This window comes from Nomascus leucogenys, chromosome 17 (assembly GCF_006542625.1).
Source record: "Nomascus leucogenys isolate Asia chromosome 17, Asia_NLE_v1, whole genome shotgun sequence".
NCBI lineage: Eukaryota > Metazoa > Chordata > Mammalia > Primates > Hylobatidae > Nomascus > Nomascus leucogenys.
The window spans coordinates 87,316,639-87,336,466 of NC_044397.1; the positions used below are offsets into that span (position 1 = coordinate 87,316,639).

General features: G+C 41.7%; 1 protein-coding gene across 1 annotated transcript; it reads left to right on the forward strand.

Moving 5' to 3' along the window:
- Positions 1-2,365: 2,365 nt before the first annotated feature.
- ZNF234 (zinc finger protein 234) lies at positions 2,366-19,115 on the forward strand. The gene is made up of 6 exons (XM_030797373.1): positions 2,366-2,545; positions 3,127-3,180; positions 5,024-5,114; positions 8,902-9,028; positions 10,543-10,635; positions 16,381-19,115. Exons 3-6 carry the CDS (start codon positions 5,100-5,102, stop codon positions 18,246-18,248), a joined length of 2,103 nt encoding a protein of 700 aa, XP_030653233.1. The 5' UTR covers positions 2,366-2,545; positions 3,127-3,180; positions 5,024-5,099; the 3' UTR covers positions 18,249-19,115.
- The last annotated feature ends 713 nt before the right edge of the window (positions 19,116-19,828 follow it).

Here is a 19,828-nt window from a genome sequence, read left to right on the forward strand (position 1 = left end):
TTCTTCCTTTTTTTTTTTTTTTTTTTTTTTTTTTTCTGAGACAGAGTCTCGCTCTGCCACTCAGCTGGAGTGCATTTCCCTTCCTTCCTCCCTCCCTCCCTTCCATTTTTTTTTTTTTCTGAGACAGTGTCTTGTTCTGTCACCCAGATTAGAGTGCAGTGGTGTGATCTCGGTCTCCCAGGTTCAAGTGGTTCTTGTACCTCAGCCTCCTGAGTAGCTGGGATTACAGGCATATACCACCATGCCACGCCCAGCTAATTTTTTGTATTTTTAGTAGAGACAGCGTTTCACTATGTTGGCCAGGCTGGTCTCAAACTCCTGGCCTCAAGTAATCCACTGGCTTTGGCCTCCCAAAGTACTGGGTTTACAAGCATGAGCCACTGCGCCTGGCCGAGATGGAGCATCTCAATAAATTTTGTCATTTGGAAGGGCAGACTAGAGCAACAATACAGCTGTAACTAGTACAGAAATAGCAGTCAATTTTCAAAGAGGGGAATGTATGACATTGTGTGGTTAGCATACTAACCTTGTTTTTACGTGTAAACAAAATTGTGAAAAGGTCTTTTTTTGTTTATAAAATGAATCTAGAATGTGAGACTTCGTTTTTTAAAAAACAAAAATATAGATTGATAAGTGTATTAGTCCATTCCCGCATTGCTATAAAGAAATACCTGAGTCTGGGTAATTTATAAAGGGGTTTCATCGGCTCACACAGAGTCCTGCAGGCTGTAGAGGAAACATGGCAGCATCAGCTCAGCTTCTGGGGAGGCCTCAGGAAACTTACAACCATGCTGCAAGACGACTAGGGAGCCAGCACTTCACATGGCCAGAGTAGGAGGAAAAGAGCGAGGAGTGAGGTGCTACACAATTTTAAACAAGCAGATCTCATGAGAACTCTATCAGGAGAACAGCACTAGGGGGATGGTGCCCAAAACCATTAGAAACCTCCCCGATGATCCAATAGCCTCCCACCAGGCCCCAACTCCAACACTGGGGATTACATTTCAACATGAGATTTGGGTGGGGACACAGATCTAAACCATATCAATAAGCCAATGTATGTTTATGGGGAGAAAAAAATCTGGTTATCTTTTTTTTTTTTTTTTTTTTCCGAGACAGAGTCTTGCTCTGTTGCCCAGGCTGGAGTGCAGTGGCACGATCTTGGCTCACTGCAACCTCCGCCTCTCAGGTTCAAGCGATTCTCCTACCTCAGTCTCCCGAGTAGCTGGAATTACAGGCACGCACCACCATGCCCGGCTAATTTTTGTATTCTTAGTAGAGATGGGTTTTCACCATGTTCTCCTGGCTGGTCTCGAACTCTTGACCTCATGGTCCGCCCGCCTTGGCCTCCCAAAGTGCTGGGATTACAGGCGTGAGCCACCGCACCGAGCCCCTGGTTATTTTTTAAGAAAGATTTTAGATGGGTTGTTTTCTGATTTTGCTTTATTCTATTATTAATTTGAATCAACCAACGTAAGCCAGATTCCAAATTGCTAACTATAATAACGATATTTTAATCAAAAAATATAAAGGAAGAAAATAAAATATGTTCCTTCGTGTATAGGATCCTCCTTAATGCTACTGCATTAAATAAATCATAGGGATTGGGTGTCTGACATCAATGCCAAGCGCTTCACCAGTTATACTTGCTTTGAAGTATTGGGCAATTTAAGAGCTTCTCTGAAATTTGGTGTTTTTACCTCTTCAGTAGACGTAATACCATGAAAAGTGTAAATGAAAGAAGATAGCTTTTCCATGAGGACAGGGCTTCCCCACTGGCCCTCTCAAATGATGATTGTTTTTCCTGCCAAACCAGTGGTACCACAGAGTCCGGAGTAGAGGCTGGCACCTTATTTGTTCTTCATTGCCTCTCCCAAACCATTGTACTTGCTCACTCTTTAAACTTTTAGTTTTGGCCTCATATTATCAGTTTATAGTAATCAATCATCAATCATCTACTGACCCCTAAAAAGTCATTCCCCGTGTAGTCCTTGAAGATTGTATCTCCTCGCTTGTTCTCTTTCCAATAATCCTCCTGTAGTCCTGGGAGGCGTTTAGACTTCAGGAATTGCTGTCTATTCAATATTTTCGCTCAAGGACTCAGGGAGAGGGAAGGACGACTCTCAGGGTCACAGTCCACATTCCCTACCAGGCGCTCAGCGATATGGGATTCGTTCCCCATGGGCATTGCGGGAATCGTAGTCAAGGAGCACCGCGGAGTCCCAACGCTTTCCCCTGAAGGGTGAGATTCTGAACGTTTTTCCCTCAGCATTCTGAGCGTAATCCAAATGCTCGGTAGAGTCGTGGTCCTTTTGACCCACGCAGGCGGGTCCGGGGAATTCTGGGAAATGTAGTCCCGACAATCAGTGGAGTCGCGGGCACTTCCGCTCCAGGGAAGGGGGAGCGGTTGTCACGGCGCATTCCACGGTAGTTTGTTCCAGTTCCGCGACTTGCGGGCCCTTCCTAATGTCAGGGACTTAAGCTTGTGGCTCGCTAGGACTTAGTGGTCCGGTTATGGGAAAAGAAGCCTCATCGGAGAGCAGAGGTTTGGAGGGGCGAGGGCGGCGGCTTTTGTTGTGTCAGCGGAGCCTTCTTGGGCTTGGGGCTCCCTTCGTGTGCCGGGGCGGGAAGCGGGGGGCATTGGGACCTGGTTGGGTCGCGTCTCGCCTGGTTTGAGGGTTTCTGGGGCTCTGAGCTCGCCCACTCCGCCTCCCTGCACTCCAGGCGCGTAGTCACCCTTTTACAGTGCAAGGTTGGCGTGTTAATCTCCCTGGGCCTCTCCTTGCTGTTCTTTAAAATGGGGACGTTAGGACCATCTTTGTAGAATCGTTTTGGGAACTGGAATAGGTTACACAACACAAGCAGTCCCTGTCACTTGGTGAGTGGTGTTTTCTTGTTAATTTCCCACGAAACCTGTTAGGTACCCCGGTGGGGTCAGAGCTCCAGCAGCAGGGGCCCTAGCCCTTGTCTCTGATCCCTGCAGGACGCTGGACGATCGCGGACGCCTTCTGACCTCTTTTTAGGAAGGCGAGGGTTGCGTCCACTTCCACGAAGGGAGGGGAGCATTTAACTTTTCTCGGGGACAGCGACCCAGTCAGAGTGTTTCACAGCTTTCTCCTTCCCCAGCCTGAAAAAGGACTGCGCGGACTGACTTCTTGGCTACTGAAAGCAAAGCTCCACGTGAGTGTGACTTGTCATTTTTCTTTTACAGAGACTGTATCTTTGTAGCATGTGTAATAGGGCATGGGCATTTATAATAATTAAGCCTTAATTGCTAACTTCAATTCTAGGGGCTTTATACAATTAGATACGTTTAAGCCGCACCGTGACTCTGTGGAGAGGTACTGGTGATCCAGGTAGTAAGAGGTGAAGCTGGGGTTGGAACTTAGGCACTCAGGGTCAGAGCCCGAGTTGATCATCTCTTGAATAGATTCTCATTGAGGCAGAGGAACTAGCTGTACTCAGGTGGGGAAGTTAGAACTTGATTAAAGGACCTTAAGAGCAAGGCTAATTGGCTTGGAGTTTTCTCAGTTTTTAAAAACTGTCAACTATTTTGTTTCATTTATTACAAATATTTCACATTCTAATAGAACCGTATCACTGTGGAGCATTCAGAAATTACAGAAATACGAAGATACAAAAATTTTAATTACCTATGAAATCAGGATGTAAAGATAGTAATGGTTAAATTTCTAATGCATTTTGTTTTAGTGGTTCTATGTTTATATTATAAATGTTTTACAAAATTTTTATTATACATTTCTCAATGTTTTTCTATTTATCTGCTTATCCATGGAAATTTCCAAATAAAGAGATAATAAACTAGTGACCTCCCATTGTCTATCATGCTCATTCTTATTCTCATTATTATTACTCCTATGACTATTTCCCAATTAAAAAAAAACTTTAATACAGTAATTATATAATTTTAAGTCTATAGAAAAGTTGCAAAAATAGTATAAGAGGGCAGGGCACAGTGGGTCATGCCTGAGTCCTGAGTTATGGAACTGAGGCCCTCAGGGTCAGAGCCCGAGTGATCCCAGCACTTTGGGAGGCCAAGGCTGGTGGATCACTTGAGGCCAGGAGTTTGAGACCCGCCTGGCCAACATGGCAAAAGCCCCTGTCTCTACTAAAGATACAAAAATTAGCCCCTTGTGGTAGTGCGCACTTGTAGTCCCAGCTACTCTGGTGGCTGAGGCATGAGAATCGCTTGAACCCAGGAGGAGAAGGTTGCAGTGAGCCGAGATTGTACCACTGCTCTCCAGCCTGGGCAACAAGAGCAAAACTCCGTCTCAAATAAATTAAAATAAAATTAATTTTTATGAGTAGATACACTTGTTAGTGGGCATCATACTGTAAAGACCAGCATCCCCTGTTCCCGTTTGCTTATTCATTCATTCAAAAGTAAATATTCTATCAATATGGACTCAGAACTCAGTCTTGTTAAATTAAATGACATGTAGATTAGTAATTTTTTTCCAACTTATTGAGGTGTATTTTACATATCAGAATTCACCCATTTCAAGTGTACAATTCAGTACACTTTGCTGAGTGTAGTAATCATCATCATCATTTAGTTTAGATCATTTTCATCCCCCAATTGGACTCCTCTTGCCCATTTACATTTAATCCCCATTCTTATCCCAAATCCCCATCAACAAGTAACCTACTTTCTTTTTATATACATTTGTCTGTTCTGGATGTTTCATATACATGAAATCATACAATCTGTGGTTTTGTGTGCCTGGCTTCTTTCACTCAGCATAGTGTTTCCAAGGTTCATGCATGTTGTAGTACGAGTCAGTACTTCATTCCTCTGAATTTCCGAATAAGATTCCATTGTATGGATATGCCAGGATTTGTCTATCCATTTTTCCATAGGAGGGCATTTTGGCTGTGTGCAGTTTGGGATTTTTATGAATAATGCTGCTGTGAACATTCATGTGCTAATTCACAATACACATCTGTGTTGGTGGGGACATCCCTGGCCATGCTTTCATGTCTCTTTTTATGTCTTCCATAGTGTTCCAGGCACAACTCTGCCTTCTCTCAAATGGCATAACTCAGGACTCTGCAAATTCCCAGAAACAGGAAGAAGAATGACCACATTCAAGGTGAATAAGGCTTGCCTCTCTTGCTGTTAAAATTCCATCTCACTATTCACATTGTCATGTTTCCTGAGGAAGACTCAAGAACAACGGGCATATGCTAAGTGCGTCCTTCTGCCTTTTGAGTTGCTTATTTTATTATTTCAGTCGACCTTCTGTATCTGTGGGTTTCACATCTAGGGGTTTTGCATCTTTGAATTTTGCATCTGTAGATTCAACCAACCACAGATTGAAACCTGAGTCTATGTAAGACTGACCATACGTATTTTTGATTGAGTCTGTGGATGTGGAACCCATGGATGTGGAGGGCTGACTGTAGTACAAACACTATTTTAGATAAGGGACTTGAGCATCCACAAATTATGGTATCCTCAGGGGTCCTTGAACCAATTCCCCAAGCATATTGAGGGACAACTGTATTTATTTTATGGAGTAGAAAAATTAGTGGGAATGAGCAGCTCTACTTTACTTCTCTGCTTACATATTAGCTGCTTTTATTTTCTTACAGTCTTTTCCTAATGTGCATTCATAACTATATTGGTATTCATGATATATATCTCATATTTGTTATTTTTTCCTTAAGTACTAAGTAATGTTCATTTTTTGAGGTTATGCCATATTCCCATTTAATTAATGTGCCTTTTTATTTTTGACTACTTCCCACTCATGGACATTTAGGTGATTTAAGAATTTTATTGTTTTAAATAACACTGCAATGACAATTTTCCTACATAACCATTTCCTCAAAAATCAATTCTGAAAACTTTCTGCTGATTTTTTTGTCACCGCAACCTCCACTTCCTGGGTTCAAGCAGTTCTCCTGCCTCAGCCTCCCGAGTAGCTGGGATTACAGGCATGTGCCACCATACCCAGCTAATTTTGTATTTTTAGTAGAGATGGGGTGCCTCCATGTTAGTCAGGCTAGTCTCAAACTCCTAACCTCAGATGATCTGCCCGCCTTGGCCTCCCAAAGTACCGGGATTACAGGCATGAGCCACCGTGCCTGGCTGTAGATAGAATATTCTAACATGGCACAGCACAACAGGCTATAATGCTGCTTCACACAAATAATATTGTTGGAGTTTTCATATAGGAAGAGCTAGATTCTGTGTTCTCTGTGCCTCAATCATACTTCGTGTGTATTTTATTTACTAGTGTCTTAGCCTTTATAAAGTAACCAGTTTAACCAAAATAGTAGGTAATAACCTTCATTTAAAATGTCCAGTGATACGGAAGATTTGCCAGTCACTTGTGTTCTGTTACTGTATTTACTCAGAGCAGCAGAATGAGGAGGTTCCTGGTCTCTTCTTCCTCTTAAACAGGTGAAATATGAGAAACCTTCTCAGATTGGCATAGAAAGTCAGGGGTCAGAAACATTAGCCATTCCATTCAAGTGAAAGTGAGAGACAAAAGGAAACAAATATTTCTCAGTTGAATGACCCGTGGTGTGAGTGTCTGGAGTGCCCTGTTGGGTGATAACGTCCACAGGTAGTGGGGGACCTCTTGTCTTCCTAACGTGGTGGCACCTCAGATGCACTAAGATGCTCAGCACTCCGGGTGCACAAGGACGGTGATTAGCACAGTGGTTATATAAAATCTTTAAATTACTCTGTGACAATACCTTATAGAGTATTAAGAGGAAACATAACAAGTTGGGGCAAAAATATTTACCACACAGGTGCCAAAAAAGATGAAATTCATAATAAACATCGGTATTCATTTATAATCAAGTAAGTAAGAATAATAAAAAGAATTGTTCTTCCTAATTAGATTATCAAAACCATGGGAAAATTTATAACCTGCTTTTGGTCATCATGTAGAGAAACAAGTTGCTTGTATTCTCTCTCTTTTTTTTTTTTTTTTTTTGAGACAGAGTCTGGCTCTGTTGCCCAGGCTGGAGTGCAGTGGTGTGATCTTGGCTCACTGCAACCTATGCCTCCCGGGTTCAAGTGATTCTTCTGCCTCAGCCTCCCAAGTAGCTGGGACTACAGGTGTGCACCACCACACCTGGCTAATTTTTGTATTTTTAGTAGAGATGGGGTTTCACCATATTGGCCAGGCTGGTCTTGAACTCCTGACCTCGTGATCCACCTGCCTCGGCCTCCCAAAGTGCTGGGATTACAAGCATGAGCCACCGCACCCAGCCAAGTGCTTGTATTCTCTTGAAAGATTAGGGAGGCAGGAAAAAAGGAAGAAAATCTGCCATTATGTGATAATTTTTAATGTGCTTATTTTTTTGATGTTTTATTTTTTATTTGCAATTATTTAATTTAATTAATTTTTTGGGGACAGGGTCTCACTCTGTAGCCCAGACTGGAGTGCAGTGGTGTGATCATCGCTCACCACAACCTTGATTTCCTGGGTTCAAGCAATTCTCTCACCTCAGCCTCCTGAGTACCTGGGACCACAGGCACACGCCATCACATGCAGCTAATTTTTTGTAGAGACAGGGTCTCACCATGTTGCCCAGGCTGGTCTTGAACTCCTGGGCTCAAGAAGTCATCCAGTCTTGGCTTCCCAAAGTGCTGAGATTACAGGTGTGAGTGACTGTGCATGGCCTGCAATCATTTTAAACACACATGAAAGTAAGATCTGACAGGCAGGGTGACTCATGCCTGTAATCCCAGAACTTTGGGAGGCCAAGGCAGGCGGATCACCTGAGATCAGGAGTTCGCGACCAGCCTGACCAACATGGTGAAATCCCATCTTTACTAAAAATACAAAATTAGCTGAGCATGGTGGCGCATGCCTATAATCCCAGCTACTCGGGAGGCTGAGGCAGGAGAATCACTTGAACCCAGGAGGCAGAGGTTGCAGTGAGCCAAGATTGTGCCATTGCACTCCAGCCTGGGCAACAAGAGCGAAGCTCCATCTCAAAACAAAAAAAAAAGGAAAGAAAGTAAGATCTACATGAAATGATGTTCTTTGCTGGATTGGTTATAATGAGAACAATATTGAAAATTAAATATTCATTATTTAGAACAGGTAGATGCAGATCATCAGTTCCCTCGAATAATATACAGTCATGAAATGAGGTGAAATAGATGATGATGGTAATAATAAGAAATAATAGCTGATGTTTCTTAGGTACTTGGTCTGTGCCATACACTATTCCAAATGCTATATGCAGTCTCTTGTTCAACGTTTGAAAGAACTCTGTCATGTAAGAACTATCATACCGAGATGAAACTAGGTGAACCTACCCAAGGTCACACAACTTTGAAGGGTACCCTTGTGTGCACTGAGGCATGATGGCTCCAGATCATGACACTAAATGCTGCAGGTAATGCTGGTGCTGTGTGCCCTGGGTGTACAGAAGGAAAACTACATAGCAGTTTTAGATATGTTACCAAAAGCTTGTTAGTTTGGCAGACTTTAATGAAAAGGGATAGCATCCAGGGTTCCTATGTGAGAGAGGAGGAAGGTGGGTGTTATCATGTATGTTGGTTTTGACTTGCTAAATGTTTCTGGGGCAATTGGTAATATTTACCAAAAGGTGAAACCTGTATGGCTCAGGATGCATCATTTACGGTTCTAGATGGTTACTTACAAATAGACTCAGTGAAGCCACAAAGGAAATGTCAAAGGCTATTGTCACTGATGTACTTTTATTGACGCTAAGGAAAATCAAAGTGTGGCATTGGTAAGATGGAAGGAGAAGGGCTGAGAAATCTACACATTAAGTCTCTGAAAATCTGGACCAGCTTCCCCCACATACTCTCCACTTTCTCAGTGCTGTTTCTTTTCAAGAGGTTGTTAATAAGACTGAAGCGAGGTGTATTTGATGTTATAGGAGGGACTGACCTTCAAGGATGTGGCTGTGGTCTTCACTGAGGAGGAGTTGGGGCTGCTGGACCCTGTCCAGAGGAATCTGTACCGAGATGTGATGCTGGAGAACTTCAGGAACCTGCTGTCAGTGGGTGAGGACATGAGCCTTCTGACACTCAATGTCGGTCTCCTGGAGTGATTTTGTGTCTTCAGGGGTTCAACACTTTGGAGGTCTTGGAATTAGTCACCTACATTTGTAGACCTGACTTTCCTATCAGTAGTTTTTAGTGAAATAAAATGAGATAGAAATATCAGAGTTCATTAAAATAAATGGAATACATAGCAAATAAAACTGATAAATTGCATGAGTGGTGTGAGAACCTGTGGGAGGAGATTTAATGAAAATAGACGGGGGCCAGACACAGTGGCTCACACCTGTAATCCCAGCACTTTGGGAGGCTGAGGCGGGTGGATCACCTGAGGTCGGGAGTTCGAGACCAGCCTGGCCAACATGATGAAACTCCACCTTTACCAAAAAATAAAAAATACAAAAATTAACCAGGTGTGGTGGTGCATGCCTGTTATCGCACCTACTTGGGAGGCTGAGGCATGAGAATCGCTTGAACCCAGGAGGCAGAGGTTGTAGTGAGCCTAGATCACGCCACTGCACTCCAGCCTGGGTGACAGAGTGAGACTGTCTCAAAAAAAAAAAAAAAAGACATTGGTTAGAAATGTAATTTTAGTAATGAACCAAGATGTAACAATTCTTCTGTTTGAGATAACACCAAAGTTTTTTGTTTTATTTTAAAGAAAATTAATGAGTGCAGACAGAAAGGTGAGGTTGGAGTGAAAGTTTAATAAGCAAAAGAAGAAAGCTTTTTGCCAGCAGAGAGGGGGACCCAAACGGGGTTCCCCCTATGAGGCAGGGGTTTGGGGTTTTTATGGACTGGGAAGGGGAAGGAATGTGCTTAGTTTGTGGGCTGTTTTGGAGAAAGTGTGACTTACCTTTGCCCGGGACCTTGGCCTGGGACCAATCAGGTTGACGTGAAGATTTATAGAGGCCGGACTTACAGTTTGAAAAGAAGAAAGTAGAGTGCCCACTGGAACCCACTGGAGCCCACTGTACCCATGCCCCACAAAAGGAGAAGAAACTTTTTCCTGGGAGCCCGCTGACTATACAAAGGACAAAGGCATTCTTATGCCAGGCCTTGCTCCTTTATCTGAGTGAGCTGGAGGTTTGTACAAGTTTTTATCCAAATGGGCTGGAGGTTTTTCTATCTGTGCAGCTGTGGGCATGTCTCCAGGCACAACACCCTGTGCTAGTGCCCTTATTGGTGCCTGCAGCTTAAATTTTTTTTCCAGGCTGCTTTTCATGGATATAAAAATAAGGCACTGACCCATGGGTCAGGGGCTTTCCAAAGACCCTTCCCTTGCTGTCTACCTAAGGCAAGTAAACTGACTCCTTTCAGAAATAGGTTTTTATAGCACATATTTATGTATATGTGTCTGGATCTTGAAATACTGATATTCATTAGGTTTTTCTAAAAGTGTTTGAAAACACTACTTTTGATTGATTGATCAGTATACAGTAGTAATTCAAATTGCCAGTAAATTCAGTTGTATCTTTAGTGTGTTTGTTTTAAATATGTGACTTTGCATGTTCTAGGGCATCACCCCTTCAAACATGATGTATTCCCTTTAGAAAAGGAAAAAAAGCTTCATATGATGAAGACAGCAGCTCAAAGAAAAGGGAAATCAGGTAAGAATCAAGCAGCTGAGAGTCCTTCTACGTGATTGTCCATCTGTTGTACTTCTCTCCCCTGCTGTTGCTGCCATCTGGTCCAAATTGCCAAACCTCTGTCCTGTATGATTGCAACAGCCTTCGTACTGGGCACACTGCATCCACCCTTAATAGTATAAAGTATGTTCTCCTACAGGCATTCTCTATGTCACAGCTAAAGTGATCCTTTGGAAATGTTAAGTCAGATTGCCATTCCTCTGCTTAAGACCTTGTACAGGGCTGGGCACGGTGGCTCATGCCTGTAATCCCAGCACTTTGGGGGGCCAAGGCAGGAGGATCACCTGAGGTCAGGAGTTTGAGACCAGCCTGGCCAACATGGCAAAACCTTGTCTCTACTAAAAATACAAAAATTAGCCAGGTGTGGTGGCCAGCGCCTGTAGTCCCAGCTACTCAGGAAGCTTAGGCAGGAGAATCGCTTGAACCCAAGAGGCAGAGGTTGCAGTGAGCCAAGATCGCACTGCTACACTCCAGCCTGGGCAACAGAGCGACACTCCATCTAAAAAAAAAAAGACTCTGAATGGTTTCTTATTTTTCTTAAAGTTGAAGCCTCTTAAAGGAGCTTATAGAGTCCTACATGGTCTGCTGTTCATCCCCCTCTGCCTCTCTGACTACATCTCTTGTATTCTACCTCTTGCTCCATCTTTTCTAGCCACATCACCCTCCCTGCTGTTTCCCAGATCTGGTAAGGACACTGCTCGCTCTGTCGCCCATGCTGGAGTGCAGTGGTGCAATCTCAGCTCACTGCAACCTCCGCATCCCAGGTTCAAGCGATTCTCCTGCCTCAGCCTCCCAAGTAGCTGGGATTACAGGTGCCTGTAACCACGTCCAGCTGATTTTTTTTTTGTAGAGATGGGGTTTCACCATGTTGGCCAGGCTGGTCTCCTTGACCTCAAGTGATCTGCCTACCTCAGCCTCCCAAAGTGCTGGGATTACAGGCATGAACCACTGTGTCCAACCTAGACACTGTATTTCTTACTGCTGCCGTAGCATATTACCCCAAACTGAGTGGATTGAATGATAAAAATGTATTGTCTTTCAGTTTTTGGTTTGAAATCCAACATGGGTCTTACTAGGCTGAAATCAAGCTGTCAGCAGGTCCCTGTTTCTTCCTGGAGGCTCTAGGGAAGGAGAATCTGTATCCTTACCTTATCGGTGTGTAGGGGCTGCCAAATTTCATAGCTTGTGGCCCTCTTCACAGCCAGCAGCACTGCTTCTCTGATCATTCTTCTATAGTTGCATTTCCCTTTTATTCTGTCTTCATTCTTTTTCCACTTTATAAGGACCCTCTAATTGCACTGGGCCCACGTGGATAATGTAGAATTGCCTTCTATTTTTAGTTCAGCTGATTTGCAACCTTAATTACCCTTTGTCATAACCTGACATATTCTTAGGATGAGAATTAGAACATGGATTCTTTGGGGGATGATTATTCTGCCAACTACAGATACTTCTGCCTCAAAGCCCTTATTTGCCCTTGTCTTTGCCTGGAAAAACTCGCCTACAATCCTCTCGGCCCCTCTCTTACTTCATCCTGGTCTCTGCTCAGTTTTAATTTCACAGTGGAGGCCTTTTCTGACATCCTTACTGGAAATGCCGTCCTTTACTCTCTGCCCTGCCTTCTCTTGTGTCTCATAGACTTTGGTTTACTTGCTTGTCCCCTGTTTCTCCCCACTAGAATATAATCTCCAAGAGTGGAGGAATTTTTTTGTTTGTTTGTTTATTACTCTATCATCGGTGCCTAAATAGTCCTGTTACATGGCAGATATCTGTTAATATAAATATTTGTTGGCATAATGAAGGCATTAATGGATGGATGTGACCTCACTCTAGGGGTCTTGCAGCTAGGAGAGGTCATACACAAACCAGAGTGAATGAAGGGGGTTGCAGAACATTATTTGTTTTCTGATGGCTGCACATCCAGTTTCTTCTGCCTTAGGTGCCCTTCATGTGAATGTTTGTGTGTGCACTTGTACCTCATACCGTGAAAACTTACAACCATTGTGGTTGTGGCCACACTGAGTAACAAGCCTTCCCAGTGGCTTTCCTGAAGGCTTCCATCGTATGGAACACATTCATTTCTGGGAAGGAATAATTTTTGAATGAAGATTCTGATGTCTACTTCTGAGACAGCTCCCCCACACAAGAAGATAAGTATTTCCTAAGGTGTCAGATAGTAACTAGGTTGCAAACTGCTTTCTTTTCAGCAGACTGCCCATCTGAACCTCATTTGCTTGTTCCAAAGTGCCCATCCACATCACTGCCCCCAGGTTTTGCCTCCCCTGTGCCAGAGGTGGAAGATTTAAGTTTTGAATGGCAAAGTAACACAACTGAATGTTGCTTGACTCTCTGGTTCAAAAATATGCTGTGCTTTTATTTTCTACAAATGTAGTAACCATTAAGCATATATTAAAGAATATAGATGTCATACAATTTTTCCTTTATTTTTATAAAGACCTGGCTTTTATTTTCAACTAGTTGACATTATAACCTGGGAAAAATGAAGAAACTTCTTGCTCAAAATTGTCACATCATCAGAGAAACTTGTCCCCCTCAAAAAACTATTTTTGAGGGTCAGTTTGTTAAATATAATCATATATTGATCATATATATGATCATATATACATATATATATACACATATATATATACATATACATATATATATATGTGTATATATATATATATATATCAAGAGTTACATACTCTCCTATGAATATTTTTCCAAGGTGTCACAGTTGGAAATTGTTTTTCCATTTGAAGCAGTTTGCTTAATTAAGGACCAGGTAACTTCTAGAACCAAAGTTTTTGAGCTCTTTTAAGCATGAGCCATAGCAAGAAATGCATCTTTCATTGAAACTAGAACAATGAAGCAAACATTTCATGACTGTAAAGATTGACATTATGGCTTTAGTAAGCATTTCACATAAGGACCCCTTTCCTGCTGGTGGTAATACTCTGATAGTTTCTATCCTGATTCTTTTTTTCTGAATGCTTATTACAAGCTTTTAAATTTATTTCACAGCTCACTAAAGGGCTACAGTTTTTCACTTCAAAAAATGTTGTGAAAGGCCCAACTTATCTACATTGAGAACTTCAGAAGAAACCAGTGTATAGGGCTTCCTGCTTTCTTTTCATCCCAAGTGATTCTTGCCACCTTCAAATTTTCTTATTAGCCTCACCCTGGATGTACCTCTCTCTTGTACAGCTTTTCAGCTTCTCTGCAAAATTACAATTTTCTGTTCTTTTCCTATTTCAAATAACTTATTTGGAAAATATGTTTTTCTTCTAGGACTTGGCTTAAATTCTCACACAAAAACAGTCAAGCTGGGGTTCATTTATTCATTTGACATGCATTTATTGAGCATTCACTGTGACAGGCACAGTTCTGGACAATGGTTATAAAGTAGGAAAGTGTAAAATGAGTATTATGTCAAAATTAGAAAATGCTTCCCTCATTGATGCTGCATTGTGGTGGGAAGGACATACATTAAACAACCAGTAACTTAGTGTGTCCAGTGGTTAAAAGTGCTGTGAAGAACATAGACAAATTCAAGTTGCTAGAGGTGAATTGGGTGAAGACAGGATTCATTATTTTTCAATGGGTAACAAAGCAGCCCTCATTGGTGAGCTGACATTGAGCAGAGACCCACAAGAAGTGAGGAATCATCCATCTCGCTATCTGGGAAGAGCTCCTGCTTGAATATAACTCCTGCTGTGGGGGTGGCTTTCAAAGTTTATACTGTGACATCATCTTTTTCTTCTCCCTATCTCCATCTCAGTTGTGAAAGATTGGAGTCTACTTCTTTTTCACTTTTTTTTTTCTTGGAGGTCTGAATTACTGCCAGGTTATAGAATAATATATGTTATCAGTTCAACTTTCTTTCCCTTTAGTCTTCATGTAGGAAACTTGCTGACAGAAGCTAAAGTTTCACCATCTGCTTATCTGCTTATATTTTAGTCAGTATGTAGTTAGATACTTGCTCCCAGCCTGCAAGTCATGTTAACCATTCCAGTCACCTGGACATTGAAGTAACTTGCCAATAAAATGACTCAAGGCAGAGTTATATAGATACCATTTAACAAATGTCTACTGATACAAAGGAGGAGGCAGCTTTTTTTTTCTTTTTCTTTTTTTTTTTTTTTTGAGACAAAGTCTCACTCTGTCCCTCAGGCTGAAGTGCGGTGATAAAATCATGGCTCACTGCAGCTTCTAACTCCTGAGTTCAAGCGGTCCTCCATCTCAGTCTCCCAAATAGTGGGAACTATGGGTACGTGCCACCACATCTGGCCAATTTTTTTAAAAGTTTTTTTGTAGGGACAGAGTCTCGCTATGTTGCCCAGGCTGGTCTTGAACTCCTGGGCTCAAGTGATCCTCCGGCTTCAGCCTCCCAATGTGCTTGGATTACAGGTGTGAGCCACTGCACCCTGCCAAGAGGCAGCTTTTAAATGACTATTCCTGCAGGGAGGGGAATAAGTTTTTCCCCTGTAAAAATTTTCTTAGAGGTACTTAATACCACTAAACTTTTGTGGAAGAGTTCACTTAAAAAATAATTTCCAAATATTTATATCTCTTTGTACAAGATTAAACATTTTGGAATATTATTAAGGATAAACCTTTCAGAAGACATATTTTAAATCTAAGTTATATTAGAAGTGGTCAAGAGTTTAAAATAGTTGCCAGCTCATTTGATGTCTATTAACACAGAAAAATAAGATTAAGTGTATATGTTATGCAGAATATTCAAGAATATGGTTGATCCTTGAACAACATGGGGGTTAGGGACACCAACTCCCCTCACAGTAAAAAATCCAAGTATAACTTTTGACTCCCCTCTAAAACTTTACTCATGGCCTACTTCGACTGAAAGACCTACTGATAACATAGTCAATTAACACATATTTTGTATGTTATAATGTATTATATACTATATTCTTACAATAAAGGAAGAATTCTTTATTCTTACAATAAAGAGAAATTTTATTAAGAAAATTATAAGGAGGAAGAGGAGGGGTTGGTCTTGCTGTCTCAGGGATGGCAGAGATGGAAGAAAATCCATGTGTAAGTGAACACATGCAGTTCAAACCTGTGTTGTTCAAGGGTCAACTGTATTTTGAACACATAAATATAAATATTTCAGGTTATTTAATAATTTGAATATGTAACATGAACCTAAACTGCAAAATATTTGATTATTTTCTTACTTTCCCTTGAAGTTCTTGTTGATTCATATTATATACTTTTTTTTTTAACTTTTAATATTTTTAATAGAGATACACTCTTGCTTTGTTGCCCAGACTGGTCTCAAACCCCTGGCCTCAAACTATCCTTCTGCCCCAGCCTCCCAGATTGGGATATACAGGCATGGCCATGCCCGGCCTATGCTTTTTATATTTAGATGATTTACTATTTATTATTCTACACTGACTTTAAAATTAACAATTTGTATCATATTAATTTTTAAAATTAACTGACTTCTAACTTGTGTCTCACATATGAGACTTGGTATGGTCTAATGCCTGGTAGATAGCAGCCAATTGGACCACCTCTTGATTTATCTAGGCGTGGAAGTCAGAGATCATGATACACAGTGGAAAAGACCATTACACAAACTGGACCTTCTCTGGATTTGTTAAAATCCCATGCTCTCGCCTAAGTATGACATCTTAAAAACTTTTAACATCTCTGAATTCTCTGTCCTTACAGCAGACAAGATCCAAAGTGAGATGGAGACTGTTCCAGGAGCAGGACGACATGAAGAGCTTTACTGGGGGCAAATCTGGAAACAGATTGCAAGTGATTTAATCAAGTATGAAGACTCTATGATAAATATTTCTCGGTTCCCCAGACAAGGTGATTTGTCCTGCCAGGTTAGGGCAGGACTATATACAACTCACACGGGACAGAAACTTCACCAATGTGATGAGTACAAAAAATCCTTCACTGATGTCTGCAACTTTGATCCTCATCAACAGTTACACTCAGGAGAGAAGTCTAATACATGTGATGAGTGTGGAAAAAGCTTCTGTTACATCTCAGCCCTTCATATTCATCAGAGAGTCCACATGGGAGAGAAACGCTATAAGTGTGATGTGTGTGGTAAGGAATTTAGTCAGAGCTCACATCTGCAAACTCATCAGAGAGTCCACACTGTAGAGAAACCATTCAAATGTGTGGAATGTGGGAAAGGCTTCAGTCGTAGATCAACACTTACTGTACATTGCAAATTACACTCAGGAGAGAAACCTTACAATTGTGAGGAATGTGGGAGGGCCTTCCTACATGCTTCCCATCTTCAGGAACATCAGAGAATCCATACTGGGGAGAAACCATTCAAATGTGATACATGTGGTAAGAACTTCCGTCGTAGATCAGCACTTAATAATCATTGCATGGTCCACACAGGAGAGAAACCATACAAATGTGAGGACTGTGGTAAGTGTTTCACTTGTAGCTCAAACCTTCGTATCCATCAAAGGGTCCACACAGGAGAGAAACCTTACAAGTGTGAAGAATGTGGTAAGTGCTTTATTCAGCCTTCACAATTTCAGGCCCATCGGAGAATCCACACTGGAGAGAAACCATATGTATGTAAAGTGTGTGGTAAGGGTTTCATTTACAGTTCAAGTTTTCAGGCCCATCAGGGAGTCCACACTGGAGAGAAGCCATACAAATGCAATGAGTGTGGGAAGAGCTTCAGAATGAAAATTCATTATCAAGTGCATCTGGTAGTCCACACAGGGGAAAAACCCTATAAATGTGAAGTATGTGGTAAAGCCTTCCGTCAGAGTTCATATCTTAAAATCCATCTGAAAGCACATAGTGTACAGAAACCTTTTAAGTGTGAAATGTGTGGGCAGGGCTTCAATCAGAGCTCACGACTTCAGATTCACCAGCTGATCCATACGGGTGAGAAACCATACAAATGTGAAGAGTGTGGAAAGGGATTCAGTCGTAGAGCAGATCTTAAAATTCATTGTAGGATCCACACAGGGGAGAAACCATATAATTGTGAAGAGTGTGGGAAGGTCTTCAGTCAGGCCTCGCATCTTCTAACCCATCAGAGAGTTCACAGTGGGGAAAAACCATTTAAATGTGAAGAGTGTGGGAAGAGCTTCAGTCGGAGTGCACACCTTCAAGCCCATCAAAAAGTCCACACTGGAGAAAAGCCATACAAATGTGGGGAGTGTGGAAAGGGCTTCAAGTGGAGCTTGAACCTTGATATGCATCAGAGGGTGCACACAGGAGAAAAACCCTATACATGTGGGGAGTGTGGGAAGCACTTCAGTCAGGCTTCAAGTCTCCAACTTCATCAGAGTGTCCACACAGGAGAGAAACCATACAAATGTGATGTGTGTGGTAAAGTCTTCAGTCGGTCTTCACAACTACAGTATCATAGGCGAGTTCACACTGGGGAAAAACCTTACAAATGTGAGATATGTGGTAAGAGGTTCAGCTGGCGATCAAATCTTGTAAGTCATCACAAAATTCATGCTGCTGGTACATTTTATGAAAATGATGAGAATAGTAAGAACATCAGAGAGTTGTCAGAGGGAGGAAGTTCTACAAGGTGATTAAAAAAAAAAAAAACAGAACTCATGTACAACCTGAATGCTTGTAATCAGATTTCATAGGAGAGAAAAATTTTCTTTATCAACCTCCTTGAATTTATTTGATTTGTAACGCTCCACATTTCCACCTAGACTTTTTTTTTTTTTTTGAAATGGGGTCTTGCTCTGTTGCCCATGCTGGATGCAGTGGTGCAATCTCAGCTCACTGCAACCTCCACTTCCCGGGTTCAAGCGATTCTCCTGCCTCAGTGGATTACAGGTGCACACCACCACGCCTGGCTAATTTTTGTATTTTTAGTAGAGATGGAGTTTCACCATACTGGCCAGGCTGGTCTCGAACTCCTGACCTCATGTGATCCACCCACCTCGGCCTCCCAAAGTGCTGGGATTACAGGCATGAGCCACCGCCCTGGCCTCCATCTAGACTTTGAAATGATTGCCTTCTAATTACAGTAGCATTCTCTTATTTAAAATATTTGTTTTATTTAAGTCAGTGTTTAAGCAATAGCTCAACATATCCCAGTGGTCCGTGACCACACAGCTGAGAACCCTTGTTAAGTGGTACAGTAAAGCATTCTGTCAAAACTTTGACATTTATGACATGTCACCTAGGAAATAGGACTTAGAAAATGAGTTTGACCTGGGCTTTAAAAAAGTCTGCTGATGAAGGTGCCAGAATTGATGTCCATTAGACTGTAAGCTCCATGGGGGCAGGAACTTTGCTGCTGAATCTATACAACCTTAACATTGACTAGTGCTTGTAGGTGTGCTCAATACTTGTTTGTTAACTGAATCAAAAGGAGTAAATGCACAATATTTGAACATTGTATCCAAAGGAAGAAACCTGCAAAATAAAATTATTTGTGGAAACGAACATTTGTTGAAATGCAGAAAACCACTGGATACTGCAGCCTACAATATTAATATGATATTACTCTTTTACAGTTGACACCTGTCCTCTCTCTAGTCTCTTCTCTCAAATTTGGTTCTTACTGTTTGAAAGCCTGTCTAGTTTCCCAAGGGTTGTATAAAACATAAGTTGTTTTATACAAGTTTATTTTTAATTTTATTTTTGAGACAGGACCTCGCTCTGTCACCGAGGCTGGAGTGCAGTGGCATAATCATGGCTCACTGCAGCCTCATCCTCCCAGGCTCCATCCATCCGCCCATCTCTCCCTCTGAGTAGCTGAGACCACAGGCATGTGCCACCACACCCAGCTGATTTTTGTATGTTTGGTAGAGAAAGGGTTTCACCACGTTGCCCAGGCTGGTCTTGAACACCTGAGCTCAAGCAATCCAACCTCCTTGGCCTCCCAGTGTTAGAATTACAGGCATAAGCCACCACACCTGGCGAAGTTGAAGTATCTTTTGTGATTTTTCTGACAGTGCAGACTGAAAAAAATTTAATTAACCTGACAAGAGTTTACTGAATATTACACAATTGAGTTTTTAATCCATTAATGTTAAGGCAGGGGTTTACTCTAACACTTTTAAAGTGTCAGAAGTAATTGCCAATGCCAAATTTTTATCAACCTCCTTGAATTTATTTGATTTCTGACTTTCCACATTTCCATCCAGACTTT

Bases quoted from the DNA above. Each gene is read 5' to 3' on its own strand.
- ZNF234 (XM_030797373.1), top strand. The intron at 9,029-10,542 runs GTGAGGACATGA...TGCATGTTCTAG, and splicing joins CAGGAACCTGCTGTCAGTGG to GGCATCACCCCTTCAAACAT. The intron at 10,636-16,380 runs GTAAGAATCAAG...CTGTCCTTACAG, and splicing joins TCAAAGAAAAGGGAAATCAG to CAGACAAGATCCAAAGTGAG.